Consider the following 25,729-nt stretch of genomic DNA (forward strand, 5'->3'; position numbering starts at 1 on the left):
TGTTTGTAGAGTTTTAATAGAGTTAGTTTCCTATATCCTTGACTTGAATTCAAGACTAACTTGAACTTTTCTTAGTTAAATCAAGCCAGTCCTTTAAATGATCAACCAGGTGCTGTACCTATTTTGGTTTGTAAGAAGTTTGTGTATCAGAACAAAGTTGAGTCTTTGATACCAATCTTATATATTCTTCATTAGCCTAGAACCATAACTAATTTATAAAGAAGGTGATTGTAGCCCCTGCTTAGTAGAGAGCTTTTAGGAAACTAGATTCCCTCTCCAATCACAGTGTAGCAGTGATCTGTTAGAATTCATACAGACCTTTTTTTTTTTCTTTTCCCCCCTCAAAAACACTGAAAAAGAAGATTGTGGACTAATGCCTCCTGCCTTTTTTGTCCAGACTGTTTTTAAGTTTTGTGAAATTTTTCATTTTGCTTCTTTCTAGTAATTACTCAAAACAGACTGGTTAAAAGTTGATTTTTCTCTACTAAGTGAAAGATTCTTTGGATTGTTTCCTGCCCTCCTTTGAGGTCTAATTCTAAGATCTAAACTGTGTAGTTTTTGCATTTAGTTTGATTGGTGTTCATTGACTTCTGAATTTTTTGGGTAGATGTTCTGTTTCACAAAGCAGGGGATATAACCTGTGGCATTGCTGCATGACATCACTATTGAAGAAATTGTATTATACTCACCTATTTGAGATATCATCTTTTACAGATAAAGTAGTGGAGAACTGGTGTAAAGTTTCGGACAAACATTGTTCTTGTTGGATTCCAAACTGTCTTTCCATTTTTCTTGATTTTAAACATTTGAGTATTCCAGGATTGTGAATCTCTAAGAAACACTTCTTACATCAGTAATGTTGTATGCCTCAAACTTTGCACACAATTTTTCATGTGCTCTGACTGGTATATGAGTCATGTTGTGTCCAGAACTACATAGTTTCCTCTTACTTAACTGTACAGGATTTAATTGACACTTACCAATTGTTGTCACTCAGAATTACCCCCTCTTAGTGATTGATATTTCATATCAATATTAGTGATCTCTTTATTTGGAAATGTAGATATCATGTTATAATTTATTTTGAATGGAGATTTGATTCTTCATGTCTGCCTGTTTGAAGGGATTTTGTAGATTTAGCAAGTCCCTGTTAAGACATTTTTACTTTATGCTGTATCCCTGAAAACTGCATCCATCCCTTTATCCTGTGGTAAGTTTGAAATACTAGTATATTTGCACGTAATAGAAAATTTACGGTTATTTTCTCCATAATGGCAACTGAGGGGTGTATCACTTTTTTTTGGTGGTAGGGTTTTTTTCAGGCTTTTGTTGATTGCCTAGCAGCCAGAATTTCAGTACTACTGTGAAGATCAGGACTAGCTTCGCAATAAAATATATAAAAGATTATGTGGGATTTGGTCTCAGTTCTTCTTCATTTGACTTGTATGCAAGCACATGCTAGGCACTAAACTGACACTTCATAGCAGTTGTTGACAATAATAGCTTTGCTGAGGTTTCATAATTACGTAGAAAGCTGTTCCAATTACATCTTCCTCTGTGCAGATGTACTCTAGGTAGTATTTGCAGCTTTCACTTAAACTAGGCTAATCCAAGTGATGTAACCAGACAAAGCAAGTCATTGAAATAAAGAATAGGAGAGTCAGAGAGCATTCTGTTTTTATTGTGGTGGAATGGTAGTGAAGCCTTAATTAACACAGTCTTAACACTTTTCAACCTCACAACTATACAAAGCATTCATTCTCTGATGTAATGAGGTATCAGACTTGTGTATGCTATATGTCATCCTGAACTTAAATGTTCTTGCCCTTGCCAAAATTTACTAGACTTGTAAAATTTTTCTCCTTAATACAAATCTAATTCTATTTTAGTTTATTATTGCTGACATTATTTCTTTTGCCCACTGTTCTCACCTAGCCCTTGCTCAGTGTAGGTGGTGGTGGTTTTCAACTGCAAGTTTTAATTTTCAGTTGTGATAGTCTTATCATCTTTTCTAGTTTTTTTTTTAGTTCAAGGATTGAGGTGGTGTTTTACACTACAAAACATTTTTCCCCATGAAGTATCAATAGCTAGGCACTCAACGTAGTAGTTTCAGTCCTAGTTTCCCATAATTTGTTATTCTCTACTGGCAGTGCTTCAAGAAGGAACATTTTTGTCTGAATGTTGCGTATATTGTACGTTTTAAGTGCCATGTGGCCAGCCTCTTCTTGTGGTGCTTTCTGCCAGAAAAAGATCTTTCTTGGGCTTTTTGTTCAATAATGGAATCAAAGTTCATCCATCCTGTTGAAGCCTATCTGGAGATTGTTTCATTGGTCCTGAAGTCCAGGAACAATAAAGAAAAAGATACAAAGATTCTGAAAAAGGACTCCTACTTTCTGATAGAGATTTTATAAGATAACTTTAATCAGTATCCTTCCTTCCAAAGGCTGTTTTAGGCTTCTCCAAATGTTTGGTGTGTCTTAATACAGATGGATCAAAGAGATAGGTAACAAAAGAAAACTTTCAAGTAATAAGTGATTAAACTTTTTGTTTCAATTTAAATCCACTGGAAAACCAAATAAAATAATTCCTTTCCCTTCAATTTTTTGATGCTTGGGTAAAAATTAGGAAAGGATTGTTGAAGATTTATACTTTGCAGTCTGTGGATAACTTGCTCTTGACTGTGGGAGGCTTTCGTCTGATGACATACCTTATGCTTTTATTGTATAAATACATGTATCAGGTGGATGTACCCTTTTGGGAAAAGGTTATGCTAGATATTTGTTTAGTATGGCAAAGTTAAGATTTTTACAAAGCCCTTTCTTCTTATACCCTGGTACCTGGCAAGAAGTAGCATCATTGACATAACCATGCCTCATAGGCTACTGAAGAATCTGTATTTTTAACTGATGTTTCCTCATTTGATTTTAGTTTCAATGAAATTTCAATAATTGCAAAAACGTAACATTTGGCCAATGGTGATCTTTCAAGTCATACATTAAGGATCTCTTTTGGCCCTTTAATCTTCTTTATTTCCAGTTGATAAAAGGCATAATTCTTTGACTAACATTTGTAAGCAGAAGCAGGTAGTGGCAAGTAAAATAACAATTTGTCTGATACAGGTTATTTTGCTTAGGCAGAACACTTTAACACTGTAGTCACCTTCCTGCAGCAGCAATCCACTCATCGTGGGGTATTACCCTTCTTAATTTTTTGATTTAGTGGTATTTTGTTTCTAATATGGGTCACTTTGACCAAATTGGTTTGGGAAATGCTTGTGTGTGTAATTGTGTCCATTTATTTTAAGGGTGTGTAATCTTTGGCATGGAGATGGTGACCTTATCAATTGGCTGAAGTGTGTTCAGGAGATATGTGGTTGCAGCCTAACAAGAGCAGTTTTCTGTTATAATGATAGCTGTGGTATATGCCGTGGAAGCATCAGCTTGGAAGAACTGACAGTATGGCAACAGTACCTCATTAGTTGCTAGAAATTACATATCTGTTTGTTGCCTAGTAACTGTGCTCCGAGTTAACATTGTGTTATTTACTTGTGGTCTAATCGCAAGTGGATTTTAATTACCATTGCATAAGAACATGAGAGAACCACATTACATAAATATTTTCAGAGCTATTAAAGCTTCTGATTAATATTGGATTACTTGTCAGTTTAAGTAAGACTGGATTGGTTACAGCTGGTTTGGGGAATTTTTTTGTTGTAACTCTCTTCTTACTAATAAACATTTTGTTTGCTTCAATTAGATGATTGCTAAAAGCAGTGATAGCCTTTCTGATACGAAAACAAGTAAACTATCTAAGATCTCTTCATTTTTTTCTCTCAAATAGATGTGCACTTAGAATTAGAAGAACGACTAGCAAAATTCATGAGGACAGAGGAAGCTATTATATACTCATATGGATTTGCAACAATTGCCAGTGCTATTCCTGCATATTCAAAAAGAGGGGACATTGTGTTTGTGTAAGTATTGTTTTCTACCTGGGAAAATCCAGATTAAAGAGTTTTTTTCTTTTGCATTATTGTTAATCTTATTAAGATACCCACTTAGCAACCAATACTTGTTTTGGTCAAGTATTTTGTTTTACAAACCTCAGATACCTTTTCTTTGCCAAATACCCTGAATCAAATCAGAAACTACTTTTATCTTGGAAGAGTGGCCTTGAGCACTTAAAAAAAAAATCACAAACCCAAACATGTGCATGCCAAAGCTAACAGAAGTCTACTACCTAGTTTTCTTCTTAAGAAACTGTACAGTCATATTTACTTCTGTTTACTGCTAGCTTTTCACCTTTCTTGCAGGACACTTGTTCCCCTCACGCATATTTGCAATGGATTAATTGGATATGTATCAGTACATATTAAAATAACACAAGAACAGCTATGCAGGGTCAAACTAAGGATTCAGCAAGGCCAGTATCTGATCTCTGAGAGTAGCCAGTCATAATTTGTCTAGGGAAGAGCAAAAATCCAGGAGAAACAAGTAATAATACTCAAAACTTTCTGAGCCAAAGAGGAGGGTTTGGATTTAGTAGCGGTTCATGGGATTTTCCTTAAGTCTTTCTATTCTTTTAGAACCTTTGTAAATCATAGAATGGTTTGGGTTGGAAGGGACCTTAAAGATCATCTAGTTCCAATCCCTCTGCCATGGGCAGGGACATCTTCCATTACATCAGGTTGCTCAAAGCCCCGTCCAGCCTGGCCTTGAACACTGCCAGGGAGGGGGCAGCCACAGCTTCTCTGGGCAACCTGTTCCAATGTCTCACCACCCTTGCAATAAAGAATTTCTTCCTTATATGTAATCTAAATCTAACCTCTTTCAGTTTAAAACTCTTACCCCTCGTCCTGTCACTACACTTCCTGATAAGAGTCCCTCCCCATCTTTTCTGTAGTCCCCCTTTTAAGTAATGAAAGGCCACAAGAGAGGTCTCCCTGGAGCCTTCTTTTCTCCAGGCTGAACCACCCCTCATAAGGGAGGTGCTTCAGCCTCCCATTGGTCTTCATGGTCATCCTCTAGACTAGCTCCAACAGGTCTGTGTCACTCTTACACTGTGGGCCTCAGAGCTGAACATTCCATGTGGGGTCTCACAAGAGTGGAATAGAGGGGGAGAATCACCTCCCTCGACCTGCTGGCCACGATTCTCTGGATGCAGCCCAGGATACAGTTGGCTTTCTGGGCTGTGAGTGCACATCGCTGGCTCATGTTCAGATTTCCATCCACTAATACCCCCAAGTCCTTCTCTGCAGGGCTGCTCTCAATTCACTCATCCCCCAGCCTGTATTAGTGCTTGGGATTGCCCTGACCCATGTGCAGGACCTTGCACTTGGCCTTGTTGAACTTCGTGCTGTTTGCACAGTCCCACCTCTCCAGCCTGTCCAGGTCGCTCTGGATGGCACATCCCTTCCCTCCAGTGTGTTGACCACAACACACAGCTTGGTGTCATTGGCAAACATGCTGAGGGTGCACTCAAACCCTCTGCCCATGTTCCCAACAAAGATATTAAATATAGTGGTCCCAATACAGCCCCTGAGGAACGCCACTCATCACTGGTCTCCACCTGAACATTGAGCCGTTGACCGCAAATCTTTTGATTTTTGAGTGTGACCATCCAGCCAATTCCTTATTCACCAAGTGGTCCATCCATCAGATCTATGTCTCTCCAATTCAGAGACAAGGATATTGTGTGGGACAGTGTCAAAGTCTTTAATATCCACAGTGCTTCTATGACATGTACTTTCACAGTTTAACTTAAAGATTTTATGAAAAAATATGGAGAATTACCTCTTATGAATATATCACCTACTAATTTCAATTGATGCACTTGATTTTTAGACAGTGAGCTGATGCATCTTCTTCATGGGAGGAGTGAGCGAGTGGCTGTGTGGGCCTTAGCTGCCTGCTGGTGTTAAACCACAACACGCTGATGCTTTTGTATTTGTCTTCAAATATCTTTCTTCAGTGCTCTTTTCTAGGTGTAAAGTTTGAACCTATTTAACTTCTTTTACAGAAGTTCTTCCATACCTTTGATCATGTTTTTTGGTCTTCTTTGAACATTTTCTAGATCAGCTTTTTTGAGACAAACGGCCAGGATTGTGCACACTATTCAAAACGACATTATATCCTGAATTTTGCTATCTCATACTGTTACAGCTTCTCACTGACAAGTTGAGATCTCACCGTATTTAAAAGCAGTTTGGTAGAAGTTACTGCATTTAGCATGTGAAGAAGGTTTGATTTAGTTGCCACTTTTAAAAGATTACTCAAGTTAAGCAGCTGTGAAATTGCATATGCCATCATGCTCAGAGATTTGCTTTTCCAGTACTTAAAATTGATGGATAGTTTTTTGAAGACTGAGATAGTAATTCCCAAAGAATATTAAAAAGTAAGTTTTGAATACTTGGAGAACCACTGTAAATGTTACAGGCACATCTTTGTGGCTTTTTTCTAAAACCCAGAGTAAATGGAGCGAGAGGTTCTAGGATAATTACCATGGTGTTGTACCCAGTCCATGGAATGCTCTACTCCAATAAACTGTTGACACATACAAACAAAACGACCAGTGTATACTTCAAGAAAAAACCTCTTGGCTTGCTTTTAGTGGCTATAATGCATAGGAAAGTTGAGAAGCTTTGGAAATGAGTTTTCAAAATGTAAATAAAATATATGATGCTTTAATAAATCTGGTTTTAACTACACTTAAGTACAGATATCTGCTCAAAAGCAAGACAGTCCTAATAGCCATCTTTGTTTGAATAATTGTTAAACTGAGTGCACTTAGAAGGGCTTTGCTGTATTTACAGAGATGAGGCTGCCTGCTTTGCTATTCAGAAGGGATTACAAGCATCTCGTAGTAACATCAAGTTATTTAAGCATAATGATATGGCTGACCTTGAACGGCTGTTGAAAGAACAAGAGACTGAAGATCAAAAGGTACCATTCCTTTGAAGAAATAGTTGTACTCTTTTGTGCTGCCTCCTCCACTTATTTTTACTGGGTTGTGTATTTGAATGTATGCAGTGATAATAAGCAGCTGTTTCGGTTTCATAAATCTCCGTTGGGCAGTTAACATTGCTTATGTAATTAAGATAGATTATTTTAAAAAACTCACATTTATTTATTTACTTATCTGCATTTGTTTTCATAACCACTGGAAGTGAACTCACAGGCATAGGCTACAGAGGAATATCTTTATGGGCAGATGACTAAAGTGTGAGGTTATTTTATTTTTTAAAAAATACTATTACATGCCACACTGTAAAATCAACACAAAAGCAGCTAGTCCTAAGTAACACTTTAATTTATGGAATCAATGTGATTCTTTTTTTTTTTCTTCTTAGACTCTTCCTGTATCTTGCACTCAACTCTTAAGATATTCTCTCTCTTGAAATGTTTGGGTCAGTTGGATAGTTGGATGGCTTGCTTTTCGTTTTGATAGTAATACAAAAGGGTGTCTACTAAAATCAGGATCAGCAAGTATAGATAACATGGTTAAATGAATTTTATAAGAGTTAGCTGAAGAGCTATCACCATTATGCAAGTATAGATAACATGGTTAAATGAATTTTATAAGAGTTAGCTGAAGAGCTATCACCATTATGTGCCTGGCTGACAGAATGCTGGAAGGTTTCAGGCAATCATAAGAAAGATTACTTTTGTGCTAATCCTAGAAAAACTGAAGTAGATAAACTGCATAATAATCAACCAATCATCTTACCATCAGTCTAAATCAGTAATGTATCTAATCAATAGCAAATTTATAGACAATATGCTAGTTAAAATACCTCAGAGAAAATACGTTTTGACAGATAATCTACAAGGGGTTTTAGATGTGGTTGACAGACTAGTGATGCAATTTGTGTAACACGTTTGGTTTGTTAGAGCAGAGTGCTTTAGTTTAGCTACATGGTTAAAGTTTCTTAATGTAATTAGCTGAATTTGAACAGGAAGTTGGTGGCCAGTAGTTTAATACAGACCATGTGTGTATAACTAAGACATAGTGACTAGGAAGGGATAGATCTTAACCCTAGAGTTGGTCCAGCTTGTGGAGTGGTCTGTGTCTACCACTCAGAAGAGTCAAATAGATGTTCTCTGAATCTTTTGACAAGAACTGAAAAAGGTAAGAAGCATGACTTAATATCCTTGACTAGAAGATATCAATAAGGTTTAAAGTAAATACCAGGGGAATGGCATTTTAAAACAACAAAAATCAAATCATACCATTGAAGTTTAAACAGAAACTAGCGCAAGTTATTCTTGTGACCTATATTGTCCAGAGATCAAAGAGCTTGTAACTTGAATGTTACGGATACTTTTGGATTGTGTTTTATGAAGAAGCTACTTGTGAGAGGTTTGTGCTGCATTGAGAATCCTGGTGCACAAACCACTTGTTGAAAAGCCTTCTTAATGCTCAGACTAATGATGAATATAATAGAGATCAAGATTTGTAGTACTTGTTCTGTAGTTGTTTGTATTTTATTCATAAAGTTCAAACAGATTGATTATGATTTGTTGCAAACAAGGCATCTTAAACCTTGTGTACTGATTCAAAGCTTTAAAATTATTACAGAACAAGGAAGAACTAGTCCAATGAGGCATTTCAACTTTTATACTAAGTTTAAACTAAAGTAAAAGCTTACTTGAGAAAAAGACATTATCTTCCTTCCCTTCCCATTACTGCCCTTCCTCATCAAAAAATTTTCAGAGCTTTAGTTGTTGGTAACAGTTGGTATGAACTGAAATCGTATCTTTTTTCTGAAGAATCCTCGCAAGGCCCGTGTAACTCGAAGGTTTATTGTAGTGGAAGGATTGTATATGAACACAGGAGATGTTTGCCCTCTTCCAGAATTGGTAAGTGATTTCAGTTTGACTTTTAAACTCTGCATATGAAAACTTGTGACTAATGAAATAGTAGTATCATATAGTTAAGCCTCTGTAGAAAAGCTCTGCATGTGGTTTTTTTGTTTACCTTCTTGCTTTCTCAAATGTTCGTGAAATGACAATCCCAGATCTTATACTGTCTTGAAACTTCTGATCGGGATTAGGATTCTGAATCTGTATGCAATGAGACTTGCAAATGAAATCTGGTTATGGTCTTAGTTTTTAACTTGTAAAATATACTGTATTTTCAGCTATGCTGTGTGGTACTAAATTGTTAAACTAAGTTATATCTAAAAAAAAAAAGGAAGCTTCAAAGAAACCCTCACGCAGCTGTCATAAACAGTGACTCCAGAGAAATCATTTGCTATTCAGCATAAATTGGCTTTTTGTGCAGGCTGTATTCTAGTAATGGAAGAAGTGCTGTGGAAATGCATCAACTTGAAAGTACTTTATAGCCTATTTAAAAAAATTTACATTTTTGAGGGGTACATGGACATTTACTACATTTACTCTAGTCTTATATGGTGGAAGAATTTTAAAGGTTTTAAAAATGTCTTAATGACAGAACACAAGCCTAGAGCTGACATTTTTGCAGTATTCAGCGTACTGTATTTGTCTGTCTTTACCTTATCTCCCCCACCCATTTTGTTACCAAATTCTAATGGGCTTGACATGTATTTTATATAATTTGCTCTGTTTTAGATAAAATTGAAGTACAAATACAAAGTTAGAATATTTTTGGAGGAGAGTCTTTCCTTTGGAGTCCTTGGAGAACATGGAAGAGGAATTACTGAACACTTTGGAATAAATGTAAGTGCCTTTTTTTTGGTGTGAACAAGAGACTTGTACAGAAACCAATTGCACAATTGTTTTCTTATACCTGTGGCATTAACATTGTTTAGTAGTGCACAGCAGAAACTTAAACATGCTTCCCATTATCAGTCTTAAAGCATTCAGGTCTTGGCACTTTTCTTTCACATGCTTACCTGAAATAATTTTACTTTCTTGAGGAAGATAACAAAAGAATTTTTACACTGCATAATTTTATCCTATTTTTGGACATTCAGTGAGATGATGATTGTCGTATGTACAGCCATGTACACTTAAAAGCGTCATGCTTACACAGAAATATTTGGGGGCTAGGGATAAGTTAGAAAAATCTGCTCAGTGTATAGCCAACTTACTTTTCTCTATTGCCTTTTATTCCAGTGGGGAAAAATAGGACAAAGCTTTTGATGGTCCTTTCAAAGATGTTGTCTTACTAATTCATGGGCAGGTTAAGCCAAACTGTTTTTCCAAGTCTACTGTTTGTGGTGTTCATTCAGCTGAGGAGTACTTTGGGAATCCAAAAGGGTATCCTACAGTTGTTTACTACCACAGCCACCTGAGCTAGGAAAGGAAGGAAGAAGTGCTCTTTTGGTTGCCAGTGTCTTAGTGTGGACCATCTCCCACTACATTCTGATAGTGTCTGAGTTCAGCTTGGAAGTGAAATACCAGATTCTGAGAATTCATTCTGTCTTCCCCTGTCTCCTGTTGTTTTCACTTTAAGTGTCTTAATATGAAATGTGGAAAAGAGAAAATGAATGTTCAACAGCTTTCGAAAAGCAAACAAACAGTGCTACTCTGATGCTTGCCAAGTACCATCTGATTAATTGGCTTCTATGTTGAATTAATTTACAAACATAATCCTTAAATTTCGTCAGTTCAGAATGGGAATTTGTAGTCATCAGTGTGCATTACAGAGCCTGCCAAAAAATACATGAAATAAGATAGTTGTGACTCTAAGGTTCAAAGTCTGATTTAACAAGGCTTATGCTCAATTCTAATCAGATTCTGACTCCTACTGACTGCAGCGGGACTACTTATATTCTTAAAGGACACTGGCACACTGACTGCTGTGAGGAATTGTCAACAGTATTTATATAATGTGTTTTCTGTTTGTGTTTTTCAAACTGTAAGTCCTGAAAGAGTGATCCTGTGTAAATTATCTACAGATCCATACATCTCAATTTCTAAAGTCCTTTTATATTGCTTAAAACTGTTATTTCAGTTGTAATCTTCATTTTAATATGTGATAGTTTGGTGCATCTTTTCTAGTATTCATGATAATATGAAATGATACATTTTTAATAGATTTGTCTTATAAATGGTCTTGATATAATCAAAAATATCTCTTAATAACTTATTAATTTAACTGGCAGATTGATGATATAGATCTTATTAGTGCAAACATGGAAAATTCACTGGCTTCTATTGGAGGATTTTGTTGTGGAAGATCTTTTATTATTGACCATCAGGTAAGCCAGGTCTCATTTTTATATGGTGTTGCAGAATTAGAAATGACAGTTACTAATACCAATTTACAAGGAGTGTTATTATATAAATTAGTATGCAACATTTGATTCCATACAGAAACTATCTGGCTCTATGAAATAATGTAGATGAAGTAGATACCTACTTTTAAATCCTTCCAAGAACCTGTAAGAGGAGAGGTTGTTTAAATGTATGTGAATTAACTTTTGAAATATTGCCTATACTGCTATAAACAAAAAAGTGACTTTTCCTTTTTTTTTTTTCTTTTTTTCTTTTTCCCTCACAGCGATTGTCTGGCCAAGGCTACTGCTTTTCTGCATCCCTACCTCCTTTGTTAGCTGCTGCTGCTATTGAGGCTCTGAATATTATGGAAGATAATCCAGGTACTTAATTCAGGAAAATCTTATTCTTCATTCTTTCTTCAAACAAAACTAACTCCTGCTTTTCCCTTCTTTGATTCCTCACCTTTTTACTCTCTTAAGTCCTCTGTTTTTCTGATAATTAATTTTACATGCATGATTTTTTTCTTCATATAATTTCCCATCCTTCTTTTCTTCAGTGTTTCCTCCCCTTTCCTTCTTCCAGCTGAAAATGAGCAAGCTGGTTGAGACTAGGAGGGACAGAGATGGTTTTCACTAAGCAAATAAGAAATTATTGTTCTGCTTTATGGACCAGTGGTATGCTTCTCCCTGGAAAACAAATTCCTTCAAGAAAAAAAGAGGAAGGCAAGCTTAAAGAAAAACGAATGGAAATATATTTTGTCAGGACTGAACAACCTTTTCCTTTCCAGTTGCACTACATAATTTTTTTTCTTCTCCAAGTAAGCATCCAGGCAAGAATCTCGGGAATGATCATGGTGCAAACACATGCAATTTTGGCAGGGCCATGTACAGGACATATGGATAAAGTTGGCAGGCAGGAATTTCTTCTCTAGGAGTCAGAGAATTGCCTTTGTTGCTAGAACCTAAGAAAGATTTCTTTTGAGGGGGGTGGAGGGGGTGAGAGGCATATGAGAGAATGCAGAAAGATGCAGTATTTAGTTTGTCACAAATAAATAAAAAACTGCTGGGTAGTCCATGTCCCCAGAAGTTAAACAAAAGCAAGGGGGGAAAAAAAAAAAAGAGTAATGGGACTGTTGGCTGTAGTTGAGGGTCAACATTTGCCAAGGAAAAGAACTGAGGTTTGCAGGTACAGGAGTCAGTTTCCTGTTTAAGAATTTGCAGTAAGTTGGTGAAAGGATCAAGGATGAGAGTCTGCCTGGCTGTAGATATTTTATAGATACAAGTAAGTTGGACCTGCCATTTCAATCCCATTGCCAAGTGATTTTGTCATCCTTTCATAGAATCATAGGATGGTTTGGGTTAGAAGGGGCCTTAAAGATGACCTAGTTCCAACCCCCCTGCCATGGGCAGGGACACCTTCCACTAGCCCAGGTTGCTCAAAGCCCCATCCAGCCTGGCCTTGAACACTGCCAGGGAGGGGGCAGCCACAGCTGCTCTGGGCAACATCTTCCAGTGTCTCACCACACTCACAGGAAAGAATTTCTGCCTTATATCTAATGTAAATCTAACCTCTTTCAGTTTAAATCTGTTACCCCTCATCCTAGCCCTACACCCCCTGATAAAGAGACCCTCCTGATCTTTCCTGTAGGTCCCCTTTAAGTAAGTACTGAAGGGCTGCTGTAAGGTCTTCCCAGAGCTGGACAACCTCAACTCTCTCAGCATGTCCTCATGAGGGAGGTGCTTCAGGCCCTTGATCACCTTCGAGGCCCTCCTCCAGACCACCTCCCAACAGATCTATGTCCTTCTTATACTGTGGGCCCCAGAGCTGATTGAACACAGTACTCCAGGTGGGAGTTTTCCATATGTTCATGAATCAGTGCAGCAGGTGTAATGAGATAGAGGAAAGTAATGCATTTGTCAGATCTTAAAAGATTGTCATTTCCTGGCAGAAATGAGAGTTAGGAACATTATGAAAAGTAGTGAAGAGACTTAGTACTTTGGTAGATATGTATATTTTAGTTTTCCTTCCAAATGCTTTTTTTGAAATCTTAGACTTACGGAAATGTGAAGTAGAAACAGGATATCTAAGCAGCTTCCTTTTTGTTTTTTTTTTTGTTCTTATTTTTTTCGTGGTAGACATTTTTCAGACTCTCCGGGCTAAATGCGAACGAATTCACGAGCTTTTACAGGGGTAAGTGTGTTTTCTGGGGATTTTTTGCCTGTTTTTGTTTTGACCATGCCTTTATAATGCCAGCCAACTTTAAAGAACTCTCCTTGCCCAAATCTATTTCTGGTTTTACAGATGCTTAGACTGGGATATATACACTAAATTATGTATGTATTAAAGTCATAAAGTCATCCTTTTCCAATTGTCTCTATTATGCTACTAAAAAGAGTCCAAATTTTAATTTAAAATACCTTTACAGGTATTGAAATAAGATTATACCTTAATGTTAGTGAGGATATTTGCAAGCTGTTACACATGTAAGTCTTTAGGAGAGTGTCACAGCTTTCAGTGGTATGAAGTGTTGATAAGCATTTTGAAAAGATGGCTAAGTCAAAGTGTTTGGGGTGTAGCTTAGCGAATTTCAGACAGCTCCATACACCTTGCAGTCATCTTTAATATAATATTGCTCTTACATACGAGACTTAAATGTTAAATAGTAATAAAGTATTAATTTTTCTGGAGGCACACAGAAAATTTCTAGAATTTATCTGAAAAATAAGGATTCTTTTTAAAATTTCCTAACGCTATCCTGTTTTAAAAGATGGCTATACTGAGCAATTGCTTTTTTTCCTGACAAGTTTTGGTACTAAAAAAATATAGAAATTACTGTCACTGTTCAATGACTGTTTAATGTGCAGAATAGATATGTTAGCTGACATTTTACAATTTTCTTCAACAATTTTCTGTTGCATATTACAGAAATTAATAATATTTTAGCATACACCAACTCTATACTGCACGATTACATTATAGTGTATTATACTGGCTGGGTTTTTTGTAGTATAGTCAGTTATTCAGTGTGAGTTGCTTGTTATTTCAAATAAGCAGTTTCCAGCTTAGCTGATGTTTTATGTTAGAACTTTAGCTACATGTAACTTCTTTAGAATAATCCTACCATCAAATAATCCTTGTCTCCTTTGATGTGTTCTGTTTCAACACAGGTTTAAAATGCATATGCTTTCAGGTCAAAGATACACACAGGCTTCAGCTCTTGAAATTAAAATTTCAGAGTAACTTGAAAACTGTTAGCATCTCTTCTTTGCTAGTAATAGAATGTTATAATTGAGCTAAAAGGAGAATAACTGTAATGTTCTTCTCTGTCATTTTGTAGGATAATTATAAATATGTTTAAAATGCAGGAAAAAAATAAGAAAAATTATCAACTTTAACATTACTTGTTAATATTCACTGCAGAACAGAAGCAAATAAGCCATGGCTGGTGCTTTTCTATCCTGTCACTCATTCTACTTTTTCAGTTAAATTCAGTGATTAGTATAGTCACAAATCTACAAGTAGCCAAAATGCATGAATGTATATAATAGGACTTATATATTTTTGCCCTGTGGAAGATAGGTGTGGTAATACAGAGGTCCAAAAAAGTTGCAAAGGAAATAATTCTTATAGGTCATACTGGGAAAGAACTTGGACAATTTAACAACACCAGGGAATCTGGCAGCACTGTAGCAGGAAAACTGTCCTAAGAAACGCATAAAGCAGTATCAGAGAGAAGATTTGAACCAGTATTTGCAGGGCACAGTGTGGTTTTCTTTGTTCTAATTAATTATCACACTAGAAAGAGCATGTGATGGTTTGAAGAGGAGGCAGTTTTCAGAAAAAGCTTTTCTTAATGTTGTGATGTTAAATGCACTCATCTTCCCTGCCTAACCATGGCTGCTGCTTGACTCAACTCTTTATAGTGCTCTCACTATGATAGAGAGAAAATAACTGTTGGTTTAAAAGAGAGTGTAAAATGGTAGAACTGTACACAAAGGAAGTGGGAAAGAATACACAGCTTTTCTCCTTTCTCATAATAGAACAGATACAGTGAGAGGAACTAATTAAAAGTAAATCAAGTAATTCTTTTAGACAAAGTGTGACTAATTCATGAAATTTAGGACTTGATACATAAGGACCAGTGCATGATTAGCATTCCAAAAAAGTGTTGGTCTTATATGGACTATGGTGGGGGAAGAAGCTGTAGTGTTGTAAGCTAGAGGAGTGACTGGTGTTTATTCCTGTTCTGGGTACAAGCCAAGAGCCAGTTTGTGGAAGAAATGGAAGAATTCTTTGGAATCAATCATAGAACTAATTTCCTACGGTCTACGGAAGTTTATAAAGCATAAGAAAATGCAGTTAAGAGGTGGGATCATAGAATCATAGAATGATTTATTTAGAAGGGACTTTAAAGATCATCTAGTTCCAGTCCCCCTGCCACAGGCAGGGACACCTTCCACTAGCCCAGGTTGCTCAAAGCCCCGTCCAGCCTGGCCTTGAACACTGCCAGGGAGGGGGCAGCCACAGCTTCTCTGGGCAGCCTGTTCCAGTGTCTCACCACACTCACGCTAAAGAATTTCTTCCTTACATCTAATGTAAATCTACCCTCTCTCAATTTAAAACCACTACCCCTTGTCCTATCACTACATTCCCTGATGAAAGAGTCCCACCCTATCTTTTGTGTAGGCCCCCTTTAAGTACTGAAAGGCTACAGTAAAGTCTTCCCAGAGCCTTCTGCAGGTTGAACCACCCCAATTCTCTCAGCCTGTCCTCATAAGGGAGGTGGTCTATCCCCCTGATGATCTTCATGGCACTCCTCTGAACTAGCTCCAACAGGTCCCTCTTCTATGCTGTGTGCCCCAGAGCAGAACACATTACTCCAAGTGGGGTCTCATGAGAACAGAGTAGAGGGGGAGAATTGCCTCCCTCGACCTGCTGGCCACACTTCTCTGGATGCAGCCCAGGAAAAAGTTGGCTTTCTGGGCTGTGAGTGCACATTGATGGCTCATGTTCAGATTTCCATCAACAGCTACCCCCAATCCTTCTCCGCAGGGCTGCTCTCAACCCACTCATCCCCCAGCCTGTGTTTGTGCTTGGGATTGCCCTGACCCATGTGCAGGACCTTGCACTTGGCCTTGTTAAGCTTCATGAGGTTTGCACAGTCCCACCTCTCCAGCCTGTCCAGGTCGCTCTGGATGGCACATCCCTTCCCTCCAGTATGTCGACCACACCACACAGCTTGGTGTCATCAGCAAAACTGCTGAGGGTGCACTCAACCCCACTGTTCATGTCACCAACAAAGATGTTAAACAGCACAAGTCCTAACACCAGCCCCTGAGGGACACCGGTTGTCACTGCTCTCCACTTGGATATCAAGCCATTGAAGACAACTCTTTTGAGTGTAACCATCCAGCCAATTAATTATCCACCAAGTGGGATGATTAACACAAATCAGGAATATTCTTAACTTTCTTAACAATCTGATATAAATCAGGTTTCTTTCTTGTATTTAAAAATATCTAGTGTCTTAATAAATAGAAACAAAGAAGCTGTGTTGCAGGGAGACAGGATAGATGGGACAGAATTTTGTGGGGTTTTTAAAAAGCATGACAATAGTAGTTAATATCCCTTAAATACAATAGTTCATTATTTATTGCATATCCTACACCTGGCTGAGAATTTTCCAAGAAAGCAAGTTTTCGTTGGGGAAAAGCAGATTTATTTTTAAAGATTTTCCCTTCCAGAGAAACTTTATGTTTTTTCAGTGAGACCTCATTCTAGTTTTCTGTCAGCAAAACTGATGGAAATGTTTATGGTGTTCAGAGCAACTGACTACACAGGGTTCCATACTGTTAAGAGCCTGATCATGCCGCTTCGTTCTGTAGCCCAGCCTTGTAGCTGGCGTGTGGAGAGCTGTGAGAAGGGAGCTCCCTGAGGCTACATCCATACTGGTACATTATGTCAGGAAGCGTTCCTGGGTACTAGATCTTGATTGTCTACTCTGTCAAATTGTTGATCTGTCGAATGGGTTTGGCCCAGGCCAAGCAGTGCTCGTTGAAAGGACTCCTGGATATAGTTCAAGAGTTGGCATGAGCCGGGAGCTGTTCCCCATAGTTAGTTTGGATGTGGCCACCCTGATGTGGAGATTCAGATTTTAAAAGTATGGATGTGAGTCCTTTCATACCCATTCACCAGGGCCAGGAAACATTCCAAGGCACATTTAATTTATTAATACAGAACTAGCCTTAAAAGGAGCGTTGGCATTTGGGAGGCTACTTTTGTTTCTTTGTTGCTTCAAAATCAGATCTTTCAGACTTCTTTTTTTCTCTCTTTAGTTGTACATTTCTGGTAGAAAATGAAACTTTCCCAGCATTTCTTAGGAAAGTGAGTTGTGATTGCCGGATGGTTACGGTGTGCATGCATTGGATTCTCAAATACTTGAATCTTAATCTAGCAAAGTCTCAGAAAAACCTACTTAATACTTTACATGGAAGTTAATGTATGGCCTTTGGAAAACCTCATGTTAAACTCCTGGGTTTCTTCAAATAGTTGGGTAAGATGAATTATGTAGTTCAGTTTACTACAGCTGTGACTGACAGAAACATTTTTAAGATTAAAATTAAGCTTGAAACTTGAAAGCAACCTCTATGAGTAATCAAATACAAAGCATGTTGTTCATGCGAAGACTCAGTTTGAATGGACGTGATACAAAGGTTGCTTCCTACTTGTCTTTCCTCATTTAATCTTTGGAGGGGGGCAGTTTATGATTTTCTACATTAAAAGGATTATGTCTATTTTTTAATGAGAATATAATACTGTGTCTTTGTAAACAAAACCCAATTGTTTGTTTTAGTAGCTTGTCCTAAACTCTGTTCTCCAGCAAGATTTAAATTACAGTGAAACTTTGTCTGACTTCTACTCTTATCTCCCTACTTGTAGAACACTGCTACTAAAAAGCCACTCCTAGAGAGCATAACTAAGAACAGATATGTTATACGGCTATACTGTGTATTGTCTTTCTACCAGATGTTTTATCCCTGATCCCTAGATACGTGTGCAGTAGGGAGACAAATGCAGTGCGTGTGCTTCAGTATTAAAGAAATTGCCTGTTTGGTTAGTAGGTGAATGATGCCAGAATGTTTGCAGTTTTGTGGCTGAATAAGATTATCAGTTTGATTTGTCTTTCTCGAATGGACTGTGAGTTGAAATAGCATTGCAGAAATAATGCAAGATGCTTTCCATGCTAGAGTATAATTATTTTTTTTCAAGGTTATAATTGATTCAGTGTGTTTGTAGTGCAGATTCCTTCTCCTGTAGGCTCTAGTTCTGGTGTTTATGGATTTAACATCTTTTCTGCTCTGACTGGGTCTTGAACATTGTAAAAATAGAAAACTTATTTGAAAATGAGCATATAAACTTAACAGCGTGTGTGTGGCAGGCTCATCAACGTCAGGAAATCAAAGTTACAGCTGATAGTAAACATGTGTTTAGAGGACCTGTTAATTTTGGAGATCAGAGATCTTGCTTGGATATTAGATACAGTTTTTTCAAGGGCAATAACTGAGTCCTTACTATGATGATATGATGTGTCAGGACAATGACAATCAAATGTCAATCATTTAATCAGATTTTAAGAACCCCATTAACAACTGTCCCTATGTACAGATTGTGGGAGCAATTCTAGTAATATAACTAGTTTTAGAGAAGCTTCTAAGTGACAGATGATGTTGTAAAGATTTTCTACAAGAAATAGTTTAAAATCAAAAGTCTTGCCGAAAAATAAACCTTGTTTATTCTTATCACATAAATGGGTAAAAAGATTTACTTTTCTTAGTATAGACTCCAAAGACTTGACTTAGCTAGCTGTGCTTTTATCAACAACATACAAGCCTAACACATTTTTCCTACATCTTCATAAGGATCTTGTCAAAATTTCTGAATCGTTAATCTTTTTTGAAGAACGAGTGAGTAGTCACTATTGTTACACAAACTTGCTGAAACTAGATTTAGTACTTAGGAAAGACATTCACTTGATAAATTTCGTTATCTTTACCTATTGCAAACTAAAATGCATATATATTTTGTCTGCATTAGTATTAGTAAAGTGAAATACTCTTCTCACCACCTAGAAAAGGGGAACACTGTGAGTTTAACATGTGTGTTCAAGTAGGAGGTGCATTAAAGGCATTTTATTTGTTTTAGGATTTCTGGCTTAAAAGTAGTGGGAGAGTCTTTTTCCCCAGCATTGCACCTACAGTTGGAAGAGAGCTGTGGATCTCGAGAAAATGATGTGAAGTTACTCAAAAGAGTTGTGGATTACGTAAGTGTCCCCATAACAACTAAAATAATATCATTGCCTTTGAATGTGAATAATGAATAAAGTGCATGTGGGTAGGGAGGCTTGTTGGGTAACTACTTGAAATGTCTTGCAGGAATGCTGCAAGAAACTCAGTTTCTTTCCTGACTATAGGGCTATATTAAAGACCGTCTTTTAACCATTTCTTGCTGCAGATGTTTAGGTCAGTAGCACTGGAAAAAAAATATATTATTAGACCTTTTACTTCAGTAAATAATTATTTCCTGTTATGTACTTCAAAACTCAAATTTGCATATAGAATGGTTGCTTAGAAAACTTCTATGAAGTTCATAAGAATAAAGGCTATCATTTGAAGAGAGTTCTGGTGGTATATTTTGACCATTTGAGGTCCAGCTTTCTGTAATTTTGCTTGTTTTGAATCTGCGTGCTTGCTTTTTTGGGTGAAGAATCTCATGACCTGTTTTTGTGTTTATGCTGTATTAAAATTAGAAATGCTTTTGCACAGCCTTCAAAACCTCCATTTGGGAAAGAACTTGCAGTTGTCCTGACACCAAGCTCATAAAGTTGGTTATATGTATTTGGTGATCAAAAGGATATATCATCAAAAGTTCACAGATTGATGACTGCTGTGTTTTCTTTATTTATAGTGTATGAATAGTGGTATTGCGTTAACTCAGGCCCGCTATCTGGAAAAAGAAGAAAAATGTCTTCCTCCACCTAGGTTAGTAGAAAGTCAACGAATTATTTCATTTGATTGGATATGACTCTCTGTTTCTTTTCATACAATGATGGGGTTTTGTTCAGTAGACAGGATTGAATAGTTGGTCATGCAAAAAATGCGAAAGGCTCCATTTTAAGGTGTATTTTCAGTGACTGTTGCACAATGCTAATACCCTGAAGTAACTGTATCTAAACTCCCTGAACCTCAGTGACTGGCATGTTGCCTGTTAGGGGCATATTTCCATGACCTGCACATCTGCAGGTGAAAAAGGTAACAATCAAATTTCTGTGGTGCGTGTATGGGGGGAAAAAAAGTAGTCTGACTATTTCTGTTTAGTCATATGTCTTGTTTCTGGTTGAATTTGAGTTTATAATAATTTCCTTAGAGATTGTGATCTTAATGTGTTAAAATTACAAGTCTAAAGCTGCAGGCAAGGAGTAAAGTTTACTGTGTATGTTCTGGTTTTCTTTTTCTAGTATTCGAGTAGTGGTAACAGTGGAACAAACAGAACAAGAACTGGACAAAGCTGCATCACTTCTTAAGGAAGCTGCACAGTCTGTATTGAATTAGACTGTTGTTTGGGATTCCTCTTCCCCAAATTATCAGGATGAGTATTTTACACTATAGCGACTTCACTTTCAAGTTCTTCCACTGATGACATTGAAACCTGACTACCAGGATTGTTCCAGAATAGTACAAATGCAGTGAGGGGAAGAATGCTGAATTTTGAGACTGGTGAATAAATATTACATTGTACTTGCAGTTCAAACTCTACCATTTATTAGCATTCATTAAAATGGGATATCACCATTGCATACAGGACTCTTTCATAAGCTGCATCTTTAAAAGTTTTAAATTTATTTCTTCAAACCATTAAACATTTTCCAAAATGTATATGAACATTCACTCTTCCCAAAAAAACATCTGAAATGTATTGTTTTCTCTGCATATTCTCAGAATGTAGGAATTTCAAATAAATTTCACAGGTTTATTTCCCCCCCAACCTCAAATGAAGACAACCTGTTCCTAGCACTGCAAAAAGGGACAAAATAACACATTAAGAGATATTTTAGTGCTGTATCACATCATTTATTATTGACCTATAGGAGGAACTTGAAATATTTTTTTTGTTTATATCTTTCTCTAACCATTTCTGGAAGATATTTTTTTAAGAATGCCTGGCCAGAGAATTCCATTAATATTAAATACTATTTGCTTCCTGCATTTCATTTGTAATTGTATGTATGTTTGATATTGTGGGTGAAGTTTTTCGCATTATTAAATTTAAAACTTCTAAACTGAAACCTCTGAACTGTGAAACTGCTGTCATTCCATTATAGTATGTTCAGTGAGGGGGACTTTGCACCAGTCTTAAAGAGGAGTCATAAGCAAATGAGGAATGAACCAGGGCTTTGAAATAGCAGCTAAATAATAGCTTAGTCAAACTACTTTGAAGCACTAAAATGGTGTGTGCTTTTATCTCTAAACAGCTATGTCTTAGAGGGGAAGGCTCACAATATCTAACAACAGTTTAGATGGTACAAATGCTGCTGAAATACAACTCAATATGTGCACATAAAATCCCCAGGTAATTGGATGGTAATATTTGGAGGTTATGCTGTCAGGATTTTCAGGAAGCACAGATGGATGTTAACACATTGCACCAGTCAGGGGAAACTGGTAAGGAAAAATGACGGTAACCTATACCTTTTTATAAAATAAAACCTATAGCTGTGTATTTTGGGATTTTGATTTAAGAAAGCCCATTTTAAAATTTGATATTCTACCTGATCTGTATTCTGTGTTCTTTTGGACTTATGTGCCTTTTTGGTTTTGCTACAAATACTACAGGACTGTTTTTGAGAAACATTATTGTTTAAATAAAAGGTTATTCATGATTGATTCATTTTTTACTTATAATTAGGTTTTGTAGCATGCTCAACCCTATTTTGTTGAATATTCTGCATCAGATGAGCACAGTCTGTGTTGCTTCCTTCAGTTCATAATGACTGTCTGTGCTTGCTTTCAAAACTTCACACCTACATACGTTCAGATAAACCACCTAAAGTTGTGTTGGGGCACTTTTGTGATTGTTGCTTGACTGTTTGAAATAGTAAGATCATTACCTGTGCAGCGTAGATCCCAATGTGCAAGAGTATTACTATTTTACTGACTTTTACATTTTTCTCTTATTAACTGTGAGTAAAAGCCTGTGAAAAGCTAACAGTTTAAAAGAGAAAAAAATGTGGGGAAGGAAGCTGATTTCCTTTTTACAGACTGGAATCAAAGTGCAGAACAATCAACCTTCTCAAGACCCTTGGAGATTGTGAGAAATGGAAATTAAAATCACTATACTTTCAGCTTTTGGTGTGATAACTGAAACCTTAATATTCAGGTAAACTCAAGCCTTTGGTATATAAACTGGGAACAAATGAGGTACTTGAATTCTGATGCAGCATAATAAATGGGTTTGGTAATCCTGTGAAGGTAAGGAAATCACCAATTAGTATTGAAATACTAGGTTGCAGAATCTATATTCAATTCTTCCATTTTGTTTTAGGTTGTCTGCAAATGGGGGGAATTTTTTTGTTGCACTTTTGAGAACCAGGGACAATACTCAGATACATGGGTTTGTTTTGTTTGTTTTGGTTTTCTTTTTTTGCTTTAAAATGAAGTGGTAACACCTAAATTGGCAGGAAACAGGGTGGAATTTCTGACAGTTTAAAAGCTGTGACAAAGTGGTTCTGATGAAACAACAGTTCAGGTATGTTGCTAAGAGTTACTGTCATCTGATTCGTTTGGCAAACACGTAGCCAGCATTAAAACATTGGTAAAACTGCCTTCATCCATCTTTGTTGTTTAGTGTGATCTAAATGCTTCTTTTCTATACACTTGTAAAAGTGAACACCTTATGGTTGGTAGCAGTTGAAATACTCTTAGGTGTTTTACTGACAAGTTATATACATGGTCTCTGTGAGAAATTAAGACATTTATGAGATGTAACTGATGGAGAGAGATATCCCCAGTCAGTTCAAGCATGTCTGGCCCTCTTCATTTGGACTTTTTTGATAAATGTCTCTGACATGACAAGCAGATGGAGGGAAGAATGGCTCTGGGAAAAAAAACATTGCTTGGGGTTAGGGAGACAGCAAGCAATTCTGATTAAACTTTTGATATTAAAAAATCATAAGCTCATTAAGGTGCTTAAGTTCTCAGTGCTCTAGGCTGATAAATACATGAACAAGCCTGTTTTAGTTGGTTTGTAGTTATGTTTGCTTGAAGCAGGACTTTTTCATCATGGAATCACAGAATCATCAAGGTTGGAAAAGACCTTGAAGATCAAGATCATCCAGTCCAACCATTAACCTAACACTGACCATTCTCAACTACACCATATCCCTCAGCGTTACATCATCTGTTTCTTCAGATGTGGAAGTAACACTGGGGTCTTAGGAAATAAGTGGAAAGCTATTCAGCAGGGTACTGTGAGTTGGCTCAAACACATAAGGGCCTTATCCCAAACTTCAAAGTTTCTATTGAAAATAAATACCTGGATTCTTAATTTTATTTGACTAATTTATGTATTTTGCCCTGACAAGTATTTGGAACACAGTTTCAACTAAGTAGAAGCATCAGGATAATAACTAGTCATCAAAAATAAATGCTAGTACTTTTTTACTGAATATTAGTATCTGGTAGTTGGGAAGGAATGCATTTTAACTGTTATAAATTGGCCATGGAAATGGTCCTGATGAAAGCAATTGTTTGCAATATGTGGGGACTGGGAAGGACTGGAAAGAATTCATAGTTTGAAGGTATTTTGGCTTGAAGAAACATGTCTACATGATATATATATTTTTTTTCTTTTTTTAAATAGAGATCTGTTTTCCTTGAATATATAAAAATAACTGTTATTTGTGTAGGTTCATTGTTTTTATAGGAAAACCTTCAGATACCTTTTCTGTTTATTATAGTAATTATTTTTGGATAGGAGGTGGAGTGCATAAGGAGAATATTAAGAAAGAAAAAGAGGTATGGCTGAATAACTTTGATTTTTTTTTTCTCACTTTTGAAATATGATCCCAGTCACTGCACAGAATGTTGTACTGTCTCCTTTCTGTCACTCCATCTGGACTTCATTATTTTAAACGGGGTTGTGGAGTGTTGGCGTTCACTGATCTATGAAGTTGCTACCGCAAAAGTATCTTGGATCTTAAGATGACTTGAGAAATGTACATGAGCTGTAAATGCTGCTTAAACAGAGGAAATATTTACAACTAACAAAAGCATTTGTACATTAAACTGTTCAGTGTCCTAATAAAAGGAAGTGTCTGGATAACATTTCTTGGGTTTTTTACAGGTCTTGGGAGTTTTCATGCTAATAGGTAATGGAGTTACTCTGTCTTGCTGTTGATAGATTTTTCAGATTTTAGTTTCCTGTCCAGTGTGTGCTAGGTCATTGCAGAATATGCATAATAAAACTCACATAATCTAATAAATCAGCTGAACTGCAGATGGCTGGAAGTATCATCAGGGAAGGACAGTTCACTACCTGTCCAGTTTCTAATACTTAGGTAGCAGATACTTGCGGAAAACTGCTCCTGGAAACTAGACACTGAGCCAGGTTTTGCTGTGACTTAATACAGAATCTCTAATGTATCAACAAATGCCTGAGTCCAGATGAAATATGCCTCAGCTTTGAAAGACTTTTATGGAAGAAAATACTGCAATTTTGCCGATCATTTTTGTGGATAGAATTTCTCTATTTACCCCTGCTATTAAGTGTTACCACCTGACTGTGCATGCTCTGTGGATAACTGAGCTGCGTTTTCCAACAGGGGATTCATTGTTGGCAAAAAACAGTATTAGAGTCAGAGGAAAAACTTGAAGTAGTATTGGAAATATATAATCCACTAGTTAGCTTATATTTGATGCAGGCCAAAAATTAGAACATTTTTGGGGCATTATTAACAGAGATAGAGACATGATCATCCCAGTCTGCTCAGCACTTGTCAGACCGCTGGAGAATTGTGTCCACTTCTGGTCCCACCATTCAAGAAAGTCAAGTACAGACTGGAGAAGATGCGAAGGAAGATGACCATAGGACTGGAGAACATGCCCTGTGAGGAAAGAGTGAAGGATTTAGGTCTCTTCTCCCTGGAGAAGATAAGTCTTAGGGCAGACCTCATCACAGTTTTCCAGTACTTAAGTGGCAAGAAGGCAGAGGCTCTCTTCCCATGGAGCCACATGGTGAAGACAAGGGGCAGTAGGTGTAAGTTAGAATCACAGAATGGTTTGGGTTGGAAGGGACCTTAAAGATCATCTAGTTCCAACCCAGCTGCAGGGACACCTTCCACTACATCACATAGCTCAAAGCCCCATCAACTTGGTCTTCAACACTTATGGGGAGGGGGCAGCCACAGTTTCTCTGGACAACCTGTTCCAATGTCTCACCACCCTCACAGTAAAGAGTTTCTTCCTAAAATC

General features: G+C 37.0%; 1 protein-coding gene across 4 annotated transcripts in view; it reads left to right on the forward strand.

Annotated features, from left to right (window-relative positions):
* SPTLC1 (serine palmitoyltransferase long chain base subunit 1) overlaps nt 1-24,583 on the forward strand; it is a 48,137-nt gene extending 23,554 nt beyond the window's left edge. The window contains exons 6-15 of one of the 4 annotated variants that reach the window (XM_074933237.1): nt 3,841-3,973; nt 6,812-6,941; nt 8,769-8,858; nt 9,591-9,698; nt 11,090-11,185; nt 11,488-11,584; nt 13,340-13,394; nt 19,407-19,524; nt 20,169-20,242; nt 20,719-24,583. In XM_074933237.1, the coding sequence (XP_074789338.1) occupies nt 3,841-3,973; nt 6,812-6,941; nt 8,769-8,858; nt 9,591-9,698; nt 11,090-11,185; nt 11,488-11,584; nt 13,340-13,394; nt 19,407-19,524; nt 20,169-20,242; nt 20,719-20,812 (995 nt within the window). In that variant the 3' untranslated portion in view covers nt 20,813-24,583. Of the gene's footprint in view, nt 1-3,840; nt 3,974-6,811; nt 6,942-8,768; nt 8,859-9,590; nt 9,699-11,089; nt 11,186-11,487; nt 11,585-11,760; nt 12,114-13,339; nt 13,395-19,406; nt 19,525-20,168; nt 20,243-20,718 lie in introns of those variants that run through there. The other 3 variants (XM_074933238.1, XR_012635656.1, XM_074933239.1) reach the window with 3 other exon arrangements.
* The last annotated feature ends 1,146 nt before the right edge of the window (nt 24,584-25,729 follow it).

This window comes from Athene noctua, chromosome Z (assembly GCF_965140245.1).
Source record: "Athene noctua chromosome Z, bAthNoc1.hap1.1, whole genome shotgun sequence".
Lineage (NCBI taxonomy): Eukaryota > Metazoa > Chordata > Aves > Strigiformes > Strigidae > Athene > Athene noctua.